The sequence below is a fragment of the Benincasa hispida genome, chromosome 9 (genome assembly GCF_009727055.1).
Source record: "Benincasa hispida cultivar B227 chromosome 9, ASM972705v1, whole genome shotgun sequence".
NCBI lineage: Eukaryota > Viridiplantae > Streptophyta > Magnoliopsida > Cucurbitales > Cucurbitaceae > Benincasa > Benincasa hispida.
Genome location: NC_052357.1, coordinates 55,833,108 through 55,853,067, shown reverse-complemented (window position 1 = coordinate 55,853,067; position 19,960 = coordinate 55,833,108). Strand labels below are relative to the sequence as shown.

Below are 19,960 nucleotides of genomic sequence, written 5' to 3'. Positions count from 1 at the left end.
ATCGACGACGTCTGCCTTGTGGGACACATTGATTTTTATAATTATTTTTATATAAATGAGATATTTAATTTGCATTTTTATTTTATTTTTATGAGTTATTTTTTTTAATTTATTCTTTTTAGAGTTTAAATAAAACAATAAAATATTTTTAGAAATTGTTTTTATAAAATGGAAAATTAAAAAAAAGAAAGGATTAGAAAGAAGAAGGTGGAATATGTAATAATTAAAAAGGAAAAAAAAAAAAGAAATTTGTACGGTATTCTCGCCCTCTATCAAAATCTTGCTATTTTGCTCTTGCTCTCGCTCAAAATCTCGCTAAAGGAGATTCATTAGCTCGTTATTTAGTCAGACTTGCTGAGATGACAGAATCCGTAAAAATTATTCAATAAGCTTTGGAAGGAATTCCAGGGGGACCTTATGAAAATTTAGAAATACGATCTTTTGATAGAGGAAAATCTCCAGAATGATAATTAAACAGACTCAATAATAATGTTAGGAAGGACAAGGTCGAGGGTTCAAAATTCGACGTACAAATGAAAGGAAGGTCGAGGGTTCAAAATTTGACCTATCTAAGTCGAATTTTCAACCCTCGACTTATTTAAAAAAAACAACAACAACAACAATATTTTTAGAAATAGTTTGAAAACAACAATATTTTCTTAAATAGTTTAAGGACAATATCCTTTTAATTTTCTTCCAAGAAGGAGTATAAACTAAAATTGAAAAATTCACTTGAAAAATGATATTTTAACAAAAAAAAAAAAAAAAAAAAAGCGTCAAAAGTCCCATAAAAATCGACCGGATATTTAGAGAGACGAAGTTCAAAATTTTCAGTTTCTCGAGGAATATGTGGGGCTTATCCTGCTCTTTCCTTTCTTATCCGTCGCCTAATTTCAGAACTTCCGTTCCGGCAGCAACTCTTCGCTCCGGCACTTCTTTACCGGTGCCCCTCGATCGGAAACATTACACTTCCGACACCCCATTTGCTCCTGAGGTAACAACAAAACTTCTTACTCTCTAACGCAGAAATGTCATTTCTCCGTTTCTAATTTTAACCCCCGTCGTGCATTTTGATTTCTTGAAAAATCAGGTTTGCCTATTGGATTGGAAGCTGAATCACTCAAAAACCTAACCTATCAGCTTAAGTAATTTACCTGAATTTGTCGGCTTAAGCTTCATTTTCAAGTTTGGAGCTAGTTTATTATAGGTGTAGTATAGAATGAACCAAGGTTCAGAATATAGATGTCGATACGTTATCAAGATTTGAATTTTATGGATATATGGATAAAACATCCATAGGATATTTCTATAAGTCAAAAAGTTTATAAAAATTATTTAGATTAATAATTAAGTTAGTTTTTATTTTTAAATTAAGTTATGAATATTGTTATTAGTATTTCTATTCATATTGGACTGAATAGGTGACTTTTTTTAATGTTTCACAAACATTTATAGAAGATATTGGAGATATCATTGGATATTTAATATCGATTTCGATACTTTTGATTTACATCCAAGGATATTTTGATCTTTAGATGGGACTGATGAAATCCTGTTCTCTTCTTGCATTTCTTGTGATGTCACATTTTATATGGAAGAGATCAAATGTTGAAAATTTGTGAATTTAGTTAGAATCCAATTCTTGTAAATAGGGATTACATCTGTCTATACATTATAATATCGTGTCTGGCTGCTGCTTAGTTATGAAGTGTTGATCAGCAGGTTGTTAAGGCAGTAGACTCCTTGCAGTATGAATTCAGGGCAGTGGATAATTTGGTGGCAAGTAATTCTACTAAAGTTCTCAAAGCCTTTCAGAATGCTCGGTTAGGATCTCATGTCAGTAAATCAATCCTATGCATAAGTAGATAAATTCTTGCAAAGTAATGTCTCACGGTGTTAAACGAATTAGTAATTTATTTGGTGTTGTTGGTGCATTATTTTTTGATAGAATTGATTTCAACAACCTTGTGAAATCATCCACCGCCTACGCCTACTACTACAAAATATTACTCATTATATTACTAGTGGTAGCTTTAGGTAGCTTTAATTCCCACACCATAATTAATAGCAGAGTGAATAAAGGGCATGACTACTTTCTTCATTATTTCCGATGCCCACCTTCATCTCTTTTTCTCTAGTTCTACTTTCTACTAGTATTGTGTGTATGTGATTCCAATGACTCTTCTCATTGCGAATTCCCAATATCATTATGAATTTAATAATCTATTTCCTCTTAGTTTCCTCTTAAAAAAAAAAAAAAACAACCTTGTGAAAGTATACATATTATCGATCTCTTTGGCCTATATTTGTTTCTTGTGAAGCAATAAGTAGTTATTCCAGTTCACTGATGAATGGTGTTTCTTAAAATTTCACAACCAGCATTTTGGAGGATCCACTGGTTATGGTCATGACGAAGCTGGAGGGCGTGAGGCACTTGACAATGCTTTTGCTGAGATAGTTGGAGCAGAATCTGCAATAGTCCGATCACAGGTTTCCAGCAGTTGTTAACTTTATATTTATGTTTAGAAGTAATTGCAAAGTTTGGTGTTTATGATTTCTCTACCATCAGTTTTTCTCAGGTACTCATGCTATTACATGTGCTTTATTTGCTCTTTTGAGGCCAGGGGATGAGGTGAGTATAACTTAGTAATAAATCAATTCATTTTTCATCTTGTGGTTTATCTTCTTAAAGTTGAACGTGGTTTAAACTAATTTAACCATCAGCTTTTGGCAGTAGCTGGTGCTCCATATGACACACTAGAGGAGGTCATTGGCAAAAGAGATTCTCAGGGGCTGGGTTCCTTGAAAGATTTTGGAGTAGAGTATCGAGAAGTTCCAGTGAGCTACTAGGACCGATACAAATTAAGCGATATGTTGCTAGGTTTTCAAACATTATCATATTGAATTTTTGGCTTTCTTCTTCAGCTTGCTGAGGACGGTGGACTTGACTGGGAAAAGCTTGCAAGTGCTTTGAAACCTCAAACAAAATGTGCACTCATACAAAGGTCATGTGGTTATTCTTGGCGGCGAAGTTTAAGTATTGACGAAATAGGAAAAGCAATAAGACTGATCAAGGTAAATCTTTCGATTGCATTTTGTAGCTTTTAGGGTGAAAGATTGAGTGGAAGATCATTTTTGTAGCCAATTCTTGGTTCTGTGATTTTGAGTGTTCATCATTCACAGATAAAGTGTCTTCCCTTCCCTAAATATTTTCTGGATTTACTTCAGATCCTAAATAACCGGGTTGAATATTACATACTTCAGAATGACATAGCTATCTTGCCTATTATCGAGATCATAAATATTGCAACATCAAAGGAAGTTACAATATACCATAACCTTTCAAGAAGTTTACTCTCTCGCAAAATTCTTAGACTAGGAATTCTACTAAAATCTTCACACTTTGCTCCCAACCCACTCCCTCTATTGAAAACTTTAACTCTAGCTAATTATTAATACGCCCTTACCTCATACTGATAATCCTAATATTTCCCTAACGAGGGATCTTACATAAACTTACTCCAGTCCCTCTAATTTTCACTTACCCTCCAATGTTTCTACTTTCTCATCTCTCTCGGGTTTTCAATTTTATTTTATTATCATTATTTTTATTTTAAATTTCTCTGCCCTCTGCTAATGTCAATATACTTACACTAGAATGAAATTATTTAACGCATGCTGTAGTATGGTTTATGACCATTAGTTCATATTCTCAATATTATCAATAAAAACGACGATCATCAAAGTGAGCTTGGAGAAATGATTTTAAATCCCCGCACATTTTCTTTGTGTAAAAGCAATTTATCCAGTAAATAAAATAAATTTGCTAATATTTCCAGATGCAAAATCCTGATTGCTTGGTGATGGTGGATAACTGTTATGGAGAATTTGTGGAAACCACTGAACCTCCAACTGTGGTAAGTGATCTCAGGTTCTTTCTCCTGTTGATGAATAGCATTTCTATCAGTAATGGTTGGTAGGGTGCGGATTTAATTGCAGGAAGTTTGATAAAAAATCCTGGTGGAACAATTGCACCTTGTGGTGGATACGTTGCAGGTCGTGACAAATGGGTGAAGGCAGCTGCAGCTCGTTTATCTGCACCCGGCTTGGGGGTGGATTCGGGATCTACCCCTGGTGATATGATGAGGGCATTTTTTCAAGGATTATTCCTTTCACCTCAAATGGTTGGTGAGGCAGTTAAGGTATTTTGATTCTTTCTTCCTAGTTCTCTCGAGTTGAATTTTTTTTGGAATGAAGGTAATATTCCTCTTTGCTGATATCAGGGAATGATCCTAATAGCTGAAGTCATGGCATCAAAAGGCTACAAAGTCCAGCCACTTCCACGTGCACCCCGCCATGACACTGTACAGGTTTGGCTGCACTTCACTTTCTCCATAATATATTCTTGCTATGAAGCACTGATACTTCGTATGAGGCAGATAATCGATATCGGATACGTATTAGATATCAGTACTCTTAGATACTTTTCAGATACGTATCTTATACGCAATTTGACATATCATCTTTTTTTTTTAAATAACGGATACGTGTCTCCCCTTCTAGATATGTGAAGGGGACACGTCAGACTTTTTTTAAAAAAGAAAAAAGAAAGGATAAAGTTGCGCATCTAATATTTCCCAACCCAAAACTAAGCAGCCTATCTAAAAAGCTCATTGCCCCAACCCAAAACTAAAAAAGAAAGGAGTTGAAAACCAAACTCTAGAATCATCTAATCTTCATCATCAAGCCTGAGTCCCCACAAAGTCACACAAAAACAAAAGACACTTGAATATCTTCAACAATTCAACGAAGAAATTCTTCATTTGTCGTTGTACTTCTTCCTCTAATCCTCTTCTTCTCTTATCGATCTGACTCTGATGTGTCACCGACTTTTTCTATTGTATTCTATCGACTATTGTATTTCAATATCTCTAATGTTGCTATTGGTAATGTATGCAAGAAAAACTTGTCTGGTTTCATAAGTATCATGTATGATTACATCTTATGAATTCTTATATCTCATTCAGGCTGTACAACTTGGAAGTCGTGAAGTTTTGCTTGCATTCTGTGAGGCTGTACAGAGAAGCTCTCCTGTCGCTTCCTTTACGAAACCAGTTCCAGGAATAACTCCTGGATATGCATCAGAGGTACAGCCGTAACTTCTCTACATTTATCAAATCTTAATACTTTCACGGAAACTCTATCTTTTTCCTTCCTAATAATAGCATGTAAGTAGAAGTTTCTCACGTCAAACTGGTAGAAGACGATGACTGCTGTGTAAAACTAACATAAGAATTTGATTGAAACTTCCTCAGTTCTAACGATTGTTACTTGTGATAAAAATTGACTGCAAAAGCTTCAATAACATCGCGATTTTAAAGTATTTTGTTGTCTTAGTTTTTGATTTATGAACCCTCCATACCGTAACAACAGGTGATCTTTGCTGATGGAACTTTCATTGATGGGAGCACAAGTGAACTTTCTTGCGATGGACCTCTAAGAGAGCCATTTGCAGTCTTTTGCCAGGTTTGTGCTGTTTCTGCGTGCAATGACTTCATTTTATTTTTATTATTATTATTTTTTGTTAAATTACAAGTTTAGTCCCTTAAACTTTCAAGTTTGTGTCTATTTGAACCTTAAACTTTAGGAAAGTTTCTAATAGGTTTAGACATTTTTAAATTTTAGAGTCTATTAGACATAAAATTGAAAGTTCAAGAACTTGTTAGACATAAAATTGAAAGTACAAGGACTTATTAGAATCTCTTTAAAGTTTAAAACCATATGATGCATAGACATAAAAGTTTAGAGACTAAACATGTAAGTTAACCTAATAATTTTATAAGTTTAAATTTTATTTTGTTCTAAACTTTCAAATTTGTTTCAAAATATCTATTTTAGATTTTGAAGTTTTAAAAACCAACTATTTTTGCCCTTGCTATATTGTTTTTTCCCTAATTTGGGTTTTTTTTAATAAAAAAATTATTAAATTAGATATTTTAAAGGTTGAGAGGCCAAATGGGGGCAAGTTTAAAAGTTTAAGGACTAAAATAAACATTTTAATACTTTAGAAACCAAATTAGAACAAACTTCAAAGTTCAAAAAATCTATCAACTTCATTTATTACGCTATCATTTGATTGACAGTAAGTAATCCTAAGACTCCCCAAAATTACAATCCCAAATTGAGAGACAATTAAGACCTTTTAAAGTTGGAGCAAACATCAGAACTTTGAGACTAAATTTTGTGAATTAACCCAATATTTGTTTGTTTGATAGAAAAGTGAATATCTATTCAATTAATCAATGCATCATGAAGTCTCTCATAAAGTGGAAAATTTCTGGTGCAGGGTGGAACACATTGGACCCAGTGGGGCTTAGTACTAGGAGAGGTTTTGAAATCTGTGTAAAATAAAAATATTTGGTGAGTATTTTAGTCAACCATCCACTTCAGAATCTTCCTTTAATTTCTCACAAGTTTTTTCTGCCACTCATGTGGAAACCTAATTCAACCCAAACTTGTAGAACATAGTAAGTAAGAAAAATATCTTTTTGGCAAATTTCATAATCAAAATAACATTCTAAACTTCCTTTTTGGTGCTATGCTTTATGAGTTGTCTGAAAAAGTGATGTGACTACTAAAAGTTGAAAAAGCATTTGTATAATGTATCGGTCTAAAGTGGCTTAGTTAGCTTTGCTTTATTGCATGACACCTCTAGTTGGATTGTTCCCCTTGAGCGAAGCTCACGAGGATTAGGTTTCTCGTCGAGAATTATTCTTCAATTATATTTACGAAGAATGTCAATTTTTTTTTTTTTTTTTTCTGACAATATGTGAGTGAAGGAATTAAATCTGTGACTTTAAAATTGATAGGACAAACATTATGTTAGTTGAATTATGTTCATTTTAGTACGTCATTTATAAGTTAATAATCATAATGGGTAGGTTATACATTCAATTTAAATCGTAAGTTAGCATATGAGGTAGATTATCAAAAGTTTTAGCATTTTAAAAAATTTGCATTTTTTTATACAACTCTCTTAAGTTCAAATTTTTTTTACAATATTGTCTTTGAGTTTGTCACTTGTAATTTAATAAACGAAGTAGAATTGATGAAATAATTTATTTATTTATTTTTAATGAAAAATATGTAAATTTATATACAATACATGACTACTAATTAAAATCTCATAAAATTCAAATATTAAATATCAAATATCTATGATATTTATTGTAAATTTTAGACAAAGACAAATATCAAAACAAGTTTAAAAAAATATTAAAAATTCACAAATTAATCAATACAAAATAATCAAATTTTAAACAAAGAGAAAATACACATATATATTATTAATATATATAAAATTCGGGTTGGATTGGGTCAATTCACATTTTTTTTTAATCAACTTACAACCCAATTCAATAAAAATAGAAAAATTCAACTCAACCTAAGAATAAAACTAACCTAACCTTGACATTTTAGGCTGGATAATCCGAATTGTTTGGATTGTTGGGTTATTTAAATATCCCTAATGTTAACAAAACGTTCAATAGGGTTGATAATGGAATCTAAATGGTATTGTATATGAAAGATTTTTTATTTTCAAAGAACTTAAATGTTTCTCTTAATCGTATTATATTTGGCAAACTTTTATGTTTTTCTTCGTGTTACACTCTTTTTAACAACTTATTATTTATTTATATCATAAATAACTAAATTTATTTGATTCCAAATACTTATTATAACCATGGTGATAATTTCTTTCAAATTTTTCATGGTTCAACGTTGAAAGGAGTGAATTGACATTTTTATTTTAGTGTAAAACAATCCATAAAACATTAAAAATAAAAATAAGTGATATATAATTTAAATTTTATTTAAATTATATATATGAATATAATATAAATAAAATTTTGTAATTGGTTGATTATTATTAATATGAATATAATATAAATAAAATATTTACTTATTAATTTAAATAATTTTTTTGGTTTTTTTGGTTTTTCTTCCAAAAATATTCATCAACATCAACAAGGTTGATTATTATCAAGATTTATAACGTTGATAACGATATTTGTATCGAAGTTTTAATTTTACAGAAATTTCGATGAAAATATCTATAAAATATCGATTTTGATTGATATTTCTAGAAAAATTATAAAAACATAAAACTAAAAAATAAATTTAAATTAGTCAATAAATATTTTGTAATTTTTAAAAGGTTGTTTTCAATTAGAAGAAAATGAACAAAATATATACAAATATAATAAAAATTTACGATAACAACTATCTATGTTTATTTGGGATAGACAACTATCTGTATCATGATAGGTACAGATAGTATCTTATATGATATTTTGTTATTATTTATAAATATTTTCAACAATTTTATTATTTAAAATAATTTTTCATTTCTAAACAAGTTAAAGTTATCTATAATTTATATTATGCTTACATTAATAATATTTTATTGAATATATTTTTTTTTATATTTCATAGATTTTTCTAGGATACAATAGAAATATCGATTTACCTTTATCAATCTGTCGATACAAATTTAATAGGACTTACACATAGACAAATTTGTGAAGAAGTCGTGCATCGCAGGTCGGCACAGGGAAGTTTAATGAGATTTACGTCGTCGTTTCGATTTTTCAAAGAGACGAGTGAAGGACGTGTTCGATACACGAGATTCACGAGTTTTTTTAAAAAAAGAAATCATCCTCCTCAAACGTGCTTTCTTCTTTATTTTATTACAATTTATCGAGATTCACGAGTTTAAAAAATCGTCCTCAAACGTGGTTTGCTTCTTTCCCACACTTTCGAGGAATCAAGCATCGGAATCTCCAAAAACAGCCAAAGAACTTTCAATCTGGTAAGATTTCTTTCGCTTTTTTCCCATTCTTTCTGATTTTCAGTGTTGTACCATCTCCAAAACTGTTGTTTGCTGCGGTAATGATGAGAATTAATCGATTAACTAACAAACAAACAAATCATCGCCTATGTGTTCGACTTCACTTCGCTTTTTCTACTTCTCTTTCCAATTCCGAAGAAGCAGAGTTTTGGATTGGATCTTACTTTTCTCGCGATCATTATGTTGTATCCATAACTTTCATCTTCTCATTTGCGTCACTTGTAGCCTTATTTTCTCCTCTTCCCTACTGGTTCTGATGGAATAGGAGGGGAATGGAATGGAAAAAGTAGCTGAGATAGTGAGAAATGTGATTAACCTTGATCGTGTTTCACAAGTTTCCTTATGGAACTTAGATTGCTGCTGATGTAGTATTTCTAAATGAGATTTATGCCTATTAAGCGAAGTTATGTAATCAGTTTGCTTCAAGTTATTAAGACTGTTTTACTGCCAATCATGATTTGCTGGAGCTGGAACTGTAGAGTGTAGAGGAAATTGCGATTCCCAGAACTAGAAGTCATTTTAGATTCTACTATGATTTTTAGGGATGTAGATGATGTTAGAATTGTATGAGATTAAAAAGGGGAGAATCAAGCCCTTTTTAGTACTTTGGCTGTAAGGATGTGGAAGATGGTCCAGACATATGTGAATACCAACTTAAATTAAATTCACAAATATGTGGTAGGCTGTATCATTGTATGTATATGTATATATGTATAAGCTACCTACAATCTACAATTTACAAGTCCAGGGAATAATCATATCATCAAGGGATAATTCATATTTATAAAATTGTCAAGGTGCAACAATGGTAGAGATGGGATTAGGAAATGGAAAGCAACTGTGAGCCTATGACTTTTATTCAGTCAAAACTTATTTTGGTTCTTACTTTTGTAGGTTCTTTTTCCACCCGTACAATGATTAAACTCAATTAGTTTTCTGCCGTATTTTACTAGAGGATGAAACTTAAAATTTAGCTCTTTGCTCTTGAAATACTGAGTTGATTGTGCTTTTGGATGCTTATTAAGCTACATTTCAGTCTGCAGATCTCATTTCTTGGTAACCTCAGTGGTTAACATATCAGCAATCACAATGGATTTTGGACAGATGATTTTTCTTGCGGTTACTTCATCTTTTGTTCTCACTTCAATTTTTTCATTATGGCTCCTTACCCAACATCTGTCTAACTGGAAAAAACCAGCGGAACAAAAGGCCATTGTTATTATAATTCTTATGGCTCCTTTATATGCTGGTATCTCCTACATCGGTCTGTTGGAATTTATGGCAAGCAGTACTTTCTTTTTGTTATTGGAATCAATTAAGGAATGTTATGAAGCTTTGGTAAGATTTTGATCCTACAGAACTTTTGAGAATGAAAGATTGATTTCTTGTATTAACTTCCTAGTTTTTCCTTGTAGGTTATATCTAAGTTCTTGAGTTTACTGTACAGCTACTTGAATATATCCATAAGCAAAAACATTGTGCCAGATGAGATCAAAGGTAGAGAAATCCACCATACTTTTCCGATTACCCTCTTTCAGGTAAATTTTTTCTCTTCTTCTCTGTCCACATACCAAAAAGGTTATACCAGGTCATTCTTTTGATGTTCATTTAAATTCAATATATCCTGACATGTTGTTGGTACTAGAAAAATATGAAGCATTAAGGTCTTATTAGCTACTATGCTTCTTGAAACATTTCATTCTTCTTCTTTTATCTTCTCATACAGACAAATATTTGACTGTGATCGGTTGAACAAAGCTAATACAACTCAGATGGCAATGATGATGAGATGGTCAAACGGACTGATTAAACCTTTAAACAATAGAACTAAACATCATGTTGGACTATTTTGCCCTTAGGTCTCTAATGTTTTTCTCAATACATTCTTACACCAGTAGCTCTCTATGAATATCCATCCATGGTCAAAGTTAACACTGAAATCGTTTGTACTTGTACATTCTCTGAGTATTTTGTTAGTCAATTTCGCTATTCTTTGGAATATGGTTAATTTGATCTCATAAATACTTCTGGTCGGATAGTCGTGGGTCTTAAGTTTACAGCTTAGTAAAACTAAACCAGTCATTTTAATTTTTTGGGTTTTATTGGATGAGCAAAGAGTGACTTTGAATGTTGACTCCCTATCAATTGCAGCCTCACACTGCTCGATTGAATCATCACACATTGAAGCTTCTCAAGAACTGGACCTATCAATTTGTGGTGATTCGTCCTGTATGTTCCATCTTGATGATTGCTCTTCAACTAATTGATGTATATCCAAGCTGGCTCAGTTGGACATTTACTATCATATTAAATGTCTCAGTGTCGCTTGCTCTGTATTCCCTGGTGATTTTCTATCATGTATTTGATAAGGAGTTGAAACAACATAGCCCTCTTGCAAAGTTCTTGTGCATCAAAGGGATTGTCTTTTTCTGCTTCTGGCAGGTAATTTTCTCATCCGAGTTTCTCAGATTTTCCTTTAAGCTTAAACTTCCGAAGATGTCATCATATTCCTTTGTAGTTTTCTCATCATCTTCCCAAAATTTAAAACCAGCCACTTGTAACTAGGCATAGAGAAATGTACTTCTTATCCGTTACTTATTTGGTGCTTTACACTTGCATGAAATGTGATTACTCTCTTTCTATACATTGTGTTATCTTATGCCTACGAACCTGGTTGAATTCTATGTCCAAAATCACGATTCACGTTGCATTTTCTCTCTGAAAAGTGAAAACTGCAGACCTTTTCTTTAAATGAAACTGTCCATTTCATTTCATCCTTGTGCTCTAGAAACTCCTTTTGCATACAAATATCGTACACTAGAAACTCATTTGGGATGGGAGGAATGACCATATGGGGCTGCCTTCTATCCTACCAAAACAGAACATGAGATGCTACTGCACTGCTGGTGTTCGGTAATGATATTGTATGTTCGCTGTAGGTTACTGGTTGCTATGATTGGTTGTAGTAGCTTAACTTACCCCTTTTGGTATTGTTCTTAAGTCGGTAATGCAAGTTTGCTGCTATGTGGGGTAAGAGAATTGAATCTCTAATTTTGAGATTGATAGTACTAACACTATGCTAGTTGAGCTATGCTCATTTTGGCACTACCTTTTGATATGTTCCGTAAGTTTCAATAAACAATAGCTAAAATATAACTCCCATCAATTAGAAGATGACCAATTTGTGAAGTTTACCGTCTTATTTGCTGATCTATGCATCAAGACAATCTACCACTGAAACAAATATTTCAGGTTTTAAACTAAAACAACTCAAATCATGGTTTTCTTTTTCAGGGAATTGTTCTTGAGATGCTCGCTGCAGTGGGCATAATCAAACAGGAACATGCCTGGTTTGATGTTGAACACATAAATGAAGCCTTACAAAATACTCTAGTTTGTGTGGAGATGGTTTTCTTTGCGATGATTCAGATTTCTGCATACAGTGCTACCCCTTACAAATCTCAATCTGCAGCAAAATCTAAACTAGAGAAGAAGGAACAGTGAGATGTCACTTGGTATGGTAACATCAATTCAAATGGAGTACTGAATAATAAATCGGCCATAATGGTAGGTAGGTTTCAAACTTTCATGGATGCTTTCTGCTCTTCAGCATCAATTATCTGTGAAATATTGAATGTTATATTTGGGAACTCTATTTTGCCTATTACCACGTTGCAGGCGACATTGTTGTCGAAATCGAGCTCTCTGGTATACAAACTTCCTTCACTTCTAGCTTCTATCTCTTTTCTTTCTGTGTCAATTTGCATCAGATCGTGTGGCTGACCAACCTGCTTATGTTGCCTGTTTTGTGCTTCTGTCTCGATATTTATAGCATAAACAGATCTTGTCTTGTTTGTGATGTTAGACAGAAATAATAATAATAAAAAAAGTCAACAATAGAAATGGGGATAACTTTCATGGTCTTCTATGAATATAAACATTCTGTTCGGTATTACTTTGCTTCCATTTTTCATCCCAACGAAGATTAGAAAGAAATATATCTAGATAGATATAGTATTTAGAGAATTGAATCCCTAACTTCGAAATCAATTGTACGAATTTTATGTTAATTGAACTATGTTCATTTTGACAATATGTATATGAATTAATATCCAATTCAAAGAATTGCAATGTCTACTTTAAAAAGGAGGTCAACAATACTTTGCTTGGTTAGGTTATGCATAGGTTGATATATTATGATGCCTAAGATTTTAGGATGAGTACCAAATGATTCGAACTAAAAATTAGTGTAGGATATAAGTTTCCTGAATATTTGTGCCACCTAAATGCAGCATCAAGCAATTTCATATTATAAAGAAATCCTAGTAACATATACTCATATTCTCCCATTTACCCATTTCATTCCATAAATCAAAGCCCTCTCGTTTTACCAATTAAACACTGATAAATGACAAGGCTTCAAACAAGAACGTTTGTACCCAAGTGAAGCATTGAAGATTTTGGTAGTTAAAGGTAAAACACTCAAGACGTTCAATGGTTGAGACCTCCTAATATTAGTATTACACCATGCACATAATTAAGATCATCGATAGGAGATGAAGGTGAATGAGGAACCAAAATAGGATAACCACACTGAAAGTTCATTTCACAACTTAACATTTAAGTATATTGATACAGGATCCTGTATACCACACCGAGGGCAACCGACAAAATCCTAGGAATCCTACATTCTGTAATTGTACTTGTATAGAGAAGTTAGCTGTACCAACCATTCACAAGCTACTATTAAATCACAGAGAAAGCCCAGCAAACAGCAACTCCAGTTCCTCTTCCTGTGATACAGTTCTCTGACAAAAGAAAATCAGAGAACACAATAGATATCAGATATCAGTTACCATCGTTCATCAAATTTCCCATTACTTGCGATTCTGGAAGCAATTTAAGCAACCATGAGAAAGTTTACGACTCGAATGCCAGAACTTCATGTTAAAATTATGATGTATATACTCTTTGGAACAAAACTAAGATCGTTTTGGTGGTGATGTTATTCAACACTAAATGAACTGAAAATGGACCGAGAGAATTGTGAAATTGAATTTAGGCTTTATATGAAGTAAAATATATCTGCATTTACCAATAAGAAAATAGGAAGGCAGAGAGTAAAAGTATAACAATTGCATAGCAATAGGGTCATCAATTGATCCCATCTCTTCATTAAAAAGAAAACTTACGATAAAAAGATGTGCTTCTAACTCTTTTTTGATGAATAACCAAGCTTGAGAGTAAATGAAAAAGTACAAGGGCGTAAAAAAGGGGAGCCAAACTATAAAAAGAGCCTCTTATCAAGAGAGATAAACCTAATGGATGATTAAAAGGACTTGGTCATCGAAGCACATAAGGACACATAATCTTATAGAGGGCAAAACATCATCTGGAGATCTCTCGAGCCCTCAAAAAGTTCTATTGTTCCTCACACCCCAAAACCAAGCAATCACACCATTAGGCATTAGCAATGAAATTATGTTAAAAATAACAATTTCCTTTTCAAACACAGCAATAAAAACAGCTCTATGTTAACTGCAATCCTTTCAGAATTTCCTTTTTGAATCATAACAGATGTGCAAACGAGAAGATTGGTATATCCTAATTAATTAAAGGAGTTAACGCTCTAAGAATCAAGCTTTAGAATCTTTATAATGAATCAATGTTAATACAAAAAGTCAGTTCCCTACTTATAACAAATACGATGACAAATTAATCAAGGAAACCCAAGAAGCACAAATACTTTAGTTTGGCTAGCACTTCTGTGTCCAAAATGCATCGGCCACTTAGACACTTCGACATTTGTTGGACATGTATCAATTACGTGCAAGTGCCATAGATGTGTTAGACACTAGTTGTACTAAATCAAAGTGGGTCCAACATTTGTCAGTGACGTATCAAACACTTATTATATATGCTAAATAGATACACACGACAAAATAATTATAAATTTTGAGAGTGCAACACATTAAATTAATTTTGATAATTATATAATAAACGTATAAGTTCATCAACTTCAAAATTTCTTAAATAAAAAATGATATATATTTTTCAAAAGGTATATTTTAATAAATATGTCCTTGTTGTGTCAATATTCTAAATTTTTAAAAAGGGTGATGCATCACTGTGTTTGTATCATGTTGAATCCATGTATTGTATCTGTGCTTTTTAGAAGAAAACTAATATTAATCCTATCCTAATCAATTTAAGGATTTGATCAAGATATCCCAAGTTACCCTACTCCTACTGCATCAATTATTAACACGAACTGATCAAATGATTGCTGCAGTTTCATGATACAAACCTGAATTGATAAAAGCTGCAGAATTTTGTTTAAAACCCGCAACCGATGAGTAGCATAGGTACTGTTAGAAGGAAGCCGTTGCACTCGTTTCATTTCTTCATGAACAGCTCCGGTCGCCTCTTTATGTTCCATTTGTTTCCAACCTCTTTTAGGTGAGACAGTGAATTTACCTTCCATTATCTGCCAATTGACCAGATAATCTTAGATACGGCCTTCGCAAAAAACCTATCCATCAAAACATACAAAGATAGTTTTGATATTAATATATAATTATATGTATATCACAATCTGCAAAGAAACTGTGTTTGCAGAACTAACAAATGCTACATTGGATCAAGATCATCTCCATCAAATAACCGCAGAAGATAACAAATTCCAAAATGCGAGTCAAATTATAATGCTGTTTTAACTTTAATCTCAATAACTAGAAAAGCACATACTTAATCTCTGATAATGAAAACCTTAACAAGTACTACAACTACCATCTAATTGAAAAGTTTAAGCTCAATCTTAGCCCCTTGATAATGAAAACCTTATCAAGAGTCAAATCATAACCCTGTTTAACTTTAATCTCAATACCTAGAAAAGCAAACACTTAATCCCTGATAATGAGAACTTTAACAAGTACTACAGCTACCGTCTAATTGAAAAGCTTAAACTCATTCTTAGCCCCTTGAACTTTCGCTCTCATATAACCTTTTGGCTTAATCCGTCGTATCGTAACGATTAAGTTCTTGTACTTTAAACAATGCAACGATTTGACTATTGACACAAAATGCTAGGGCAATTAATAAATACAAATGGATAGATAATCATCCTCAATATTGAACTACAGGAGCCGCCACAGATATTTAGTGAAAAATTTAACTCAAGAACTGAGTCGCTACAGGAACAGAAAAACTAAATTAAAGAAAATGATATCAGAAACCATAAATACAGCCAATTACATGTTTTGCTCTCATTCACTGAGAAATCTGCCCTACTGCCTCAGAATTATCATATACAGAAGGCTTCAAAGATGCAAGCTATTCCAGATTCATTCACTATTTGGTCTAAAAAAACACAAGAGAAAGAAACCGATTCCAGATTGAACTCAAGTAATACAACGTTCAGAATCAATATTCACCATTCTTCTGCGTCGAGAAAAAATAATTCTCGATCTCTTTCTCAGCAACCAAACAGAAAACTGTGGATTAACCTAAAGAAAATCAGAAAGAAAAAGAAAATCTCAAGAACTCACCGGTTTCGTTGTTGTGCTGCACAGCCTACAGCACCGGCGGCAGGGCAAAATCTCCGGGACAGCTACTGCAAAAGCAAAGCTCTAAACCAACGTCGTGCCAATGAAAGTGCGTCGTTTAATCGTTCCGATCTTTTTTTTTTTTCCTCTCCCCTTCTATATGTTTGGGTTAGTCGGTAATACTTATCGCGTTTGTCTAAACAATTCAATTTTAATAGTAATTACTATTTATTGATGATTAAAAAAATATTTTTCAAAACTAAACTAACAATTTAACCACTAAACTTTAATTTGTAATGATTTAGTTTATGTATCTTCAATTTTATAGTCCCTAAATTTTAGTATGTAATAATTTAGTCTTTGTACTTCTAAATTCATAATCATTAGTCCTTAATGTAAACATATTTATCAAAATTAAATGTCAATTTTTATATTTTATGATGTAGACTTTGTATTTTATAAAAATATTGAATCTCTAATTAGTTTTTTGGTTTATATATGTAAGAAATCTTATTAAATCTTAACTCTAATTTCTACAATAAAGATTAAATTGTTATAAAATTTTAAAATACAGGAATTAAATTATTAAATAGTAAAGTTTAGGAATTAAATTGTTCAAAATTAAAAGTTCAGAGACTAAATCGTTTTAAACCAAAGTTCAATGATTAAATTGTTACTTTTATGAAAGTTTAAAGACTAAAAGTAATTTTTAACCTTTGTTAATTCAAAATTGCACAATTTATTTTTCATACTATCCTAGTACATAATTTTTTTTTCATAATATAACGTTCAAATTGATTTAAGTCTCAATGATTTGAATTTTAGTCTGGTCCTTTGCAATTATGTAGGTTCCAATTCGACTTTTGTATGCGCACTGAAAAAAAAAAAGTTTTGATTTATATTTATTTGTTAAATTCTCCAAAGTTGATTTATATTTATTTTTTTTTAAAGTATTGTAATTAAAGTGTGTGGTGGGAGAATCGAATCAAGGTCAATAGTACGAACCCTAAACCCTAAACCCTATTTATTTATTTATTTGTTAAATTTCCCAAATGATTTGAGTGTAACATTTAATTTACAATAGGAGTTCGAGATAATTTCTCACTTAAGAAGAGTATCCCTATTTAGTTAAATCAAAGATATTTTTAGACGTTAAACTACTTTTCTTTAAAAACAAAAAATGAAAAAAAAAAATATTAGATCCGTTTGGTAACTATTTTATTATTATTATTATTATTATTTTGCTTTTGATTTTTGGAAATTAAATTTATTTTCTTTCCATTTCTTACCATAATTTGCATTTTTCTTAAATACAATGGTTGAATTTTTAGTCAAATATAAAAAAATAAATATAAATTTTTAAAAGCTACTCTTTCAGTTTTCAAATTTTGATTTGATTTTTTAAACTATTGGTAAAAGTAGATAATAAATGAAGAAATTTAGAGGTAGAAGTAATGTTTATAAACTTAATTTTTAAAAATAAAAAACAAAAATTCAAATGGTTACCAAACGGAACTAAATATTCAAATTCAAAAGAAAACTTAAATTATAGGTTGTCATAATTATCTACCAACATTCTAGACTAACAATGATTAAAAAAACAAAAATCTGCTTTAGAAATTCGACGAATCCAGTCTAGAAAATAATCCCATAACACATGAGAACATCTCCCAGGAAGTATCTAAGGAGCCACCTGATCTGCCACGTAATTTTATGATCTACCAATAAAGTATTACTCGATAAGATATATTTTATGGGTCAATAGTATGTTTCTACCAACATGTCGTTGAACTCAATTTTTTTAAAAGAAAATATTAGATCATAAAAATTAAAAATAAAACAAAACCAAACAAAACAAAACAACCTACCAAATTTATCTCAGTTAATTGAATTTGTTTGGACTAAAAAGGCAAATTCATTTGAAAGGATAGGGGGGTGATGTTGTTTTTGTGCTTTCAACCAGAACTTTTACAGAATTGGATTAATCAAATTCATTAATAATCCAAGAAACTTCTACATGTTATATGTTCTCTAGTTCCAAAGTTCACTAATAATTTGTATATGTTCAAAAGAATTTATTAGATATGCTAGCCCTACACTTTTAAAGTTGTATTTTATATGCTAACTTTTAATTTTAAGTTTAATAACTTATTATCTGATAAATTCCTCGACTTTCAATTTTGTGTCAAATTCATTTTTAAAAATTCATGAATTTAAGCACACAACTTTAATATTTCAAATTTTATATCTAATAGGTGTTTGTATATAAGCTTCTTTCCCTATTATTTTCCATTTGAGAGGAAACTTAAATGCATAAAACATTTTTTTTATGGAAACAATATAAACAAAACTAGACTAAGAGCAAAGAAAAAAATGAAATTACAAAAAAATGGAGGGAAAAGATTAAAAAAAAAAAGAAGCTTAAATTGAAGCATAACTAAACTAACATGAACGTGTACTATCAACCTCGAGGTCTAAGGTTCGATCCTCCACTCCACATATCAAAAGAAAGAAATAAATAAACTAATGCACCACCCCAAGAATATTTGGCCTAAGAGCACTTCATTAATGAACCCTATACTTATAGCTCATGGGTTAAGTTTGTGTAATTGGATTTTTGTTTTCTTCAACAAATGTAAGGTGTGGGAGATTGGAGTTTAACTAAAGACAACAAACCTACAGGGAAATATAGTATTAACAATATCATAATTTAGAAATGTCTTAGATTGATCAACGGTAGAATTGGTGACCAGTGGCCAACAACCATGACGGGGATCGTGGATAGGTGATCAATAATTAAGACAATCGTTTAGGCGGAGAGGAGCTATCGTATAGGCTCTCGAAATGCTTAAGCGATCTCTTACTTTTCACCAGCGTGATCTCTTGATTTCTTTTTGGATGAGCGATTCAAAATGAAAACTCTTTTCATTTTAATTCATCGGTTACAATAACCGACGCTACCCCACTAACCCACGTCCAAACGTGATTTTTGGCTTAATTATCTTATAATTAACCAATTAAAATATTAATAAATATAATCATATTATATTTTTAACCTATAGTTTGATATCACATATTTACTATAGTATTTTCTCCTCTACTTGATATAAATCATATTTATATCTAATTTCCTCCAAAAAAAAATGTATCTCATACATTTAGCTAATTATATCATATATAATTAACCAGTCCAATTATATAATATGCAATCAAACTTTCTCTTGTCAATTTGAACATTTCAAATTAACTCAAACACTGGTTCTCGACTTTATCCAAGCTACCCAGGGGACCTAATGGACCTGTGGTTCGAAGCTCCAACGGTCCGTGAATAGTTTACTAAACTTTTTAGCCACGAGATCCACCTTCCGTTAACTGTCAGGCATTCCACTAAAGACCAACAGCTGAACTCTTCTACAGATATATTTATGTGTCCATCGGATATAATCGAGAGTACGATGACTCTTCATAGATGCTCCTAAGTACAACTGGGCCAAATTGCCCTTTT

At 31.7% G+C, this 19,960-nt stretch overlaps 3 protein-coding genes across 10 annotated transcripts; 2 read left to right on the top strand and 1 right to left on the bottom strand.

The window, feature by feature from the left end:
• Positions 1-812: 812 nt before the first annotated feature.
• LOC120085240 (uncharacterized protein YnbB-like) lies at positions 813-6,599 on the top strand. 2 transcript variants are annotated; one of them, XM_039041139.1, is made up of 12 exons: positions 815-994; positions 1,723-1,836; positions 2,380-2,490; positions 2,570-2,632; positions 2,725-2,838; positions 2,926-3,075; positions 3,840-3,917; positions 3,981-4,202; positions 4,284-4,370; positions 5,028-5,147; positions 5,434-5,526; positions 6,347-6,599. In XM_039041139.1, exons 1-12 carry the CDS (start codon positions 848-850, stop codon positions 6,404-6,406), a joined length of 1,359 nt encoding a protein of 452 aa, XP_038897067.1. In that variant the 5' UTR covers positions 815-847; the 3' UTR covers positions 6,407-6,599. The 2 variants fall into 2 exon arrangements, with proteins under 2 accessions (XP_038897068.1, XP_038897067.1); XM_039041140.1 differs by lacking the exon at positions 1,723-1,836 and having other exon boundaries at positions 813-994.
• A 2,115-nt stretch (positions 6,600-8,714) lies between these two features.
• LOC120085993 (transmembrane protein 184C-like) lies at positions 8,715-13,567 on the top strand. Of its 6 annotated transcripts, none has more exons than XR_005484108.1 (6): positions 8,715-8,872; positions 9,948-10,249; positions 10,327-10,449; positions 11,063-11,353; positions 12,206-12,482; positions 13,550-13,567. XR_005484108.1 is itself a non-coding variant. In XM_039042362.1 (5 exons), exons 2-5 carry the CDS (start codon positions 10,001-10,003, stop codon positions 12,413-12,415), a joined length of 873 nt encoding a protein of 290 aa, XP_038898290.1. In that variant the 5' UTR covers positions 8,715-8,872; positions 9,948-10,000; the 3' UTR covers positions 12,416-12,823. The 6 variants fall into 6 exon arrangements, 4 of the variants coding, with proteins under 4 accessions (XP_038898290.1, XP_038898291.1, XP_038898292.1 ...); XR_005484107.1 differs by lacking the exon at positions 13,550-13,567 and adding an exon at positions 12,590-12,823; XM_039042362.1 differs by lacking the exon at positions 13,550-13,567 and having other exon boundaries at positions 12,206-12,823.
• Positions 13,464-16,638, bottom strand: LOC120085994. 2 transcript variants are annotated; one of them, XM_039042367.1, is made up of 3 exons: positions 16,459-16,638; positions 15,219-15,398; positions 13,464-13,719 (listed from the first exon to the last, which is right to left on the bottom strand). In XM_039042367.1, the coding sequence occupies exons 2-3, from the start codon at positions 15,393-15,395 to the stop codon at positions 13,663-13,665; spliced, it is 234 nt and encodes a 77-aa protein (XP_038898295.1). In that variant the 5' UTR covers positions 15,396-15,398; positions 16,459-16,638; the 3' UTR covers positions 13,464-13,662. The 2 variants fall into 2 exon arrangements, with proteins under 2 accessions (XP_038898295.1, XP_038898294.1); XM_039042366.1 differs by having other exon boundaries at positions 15,219-15,443; positions 16,459-16,628.
• Between the last annotated feature and the right edge of the window lie 3,322 nt (positions 16,639-19,960).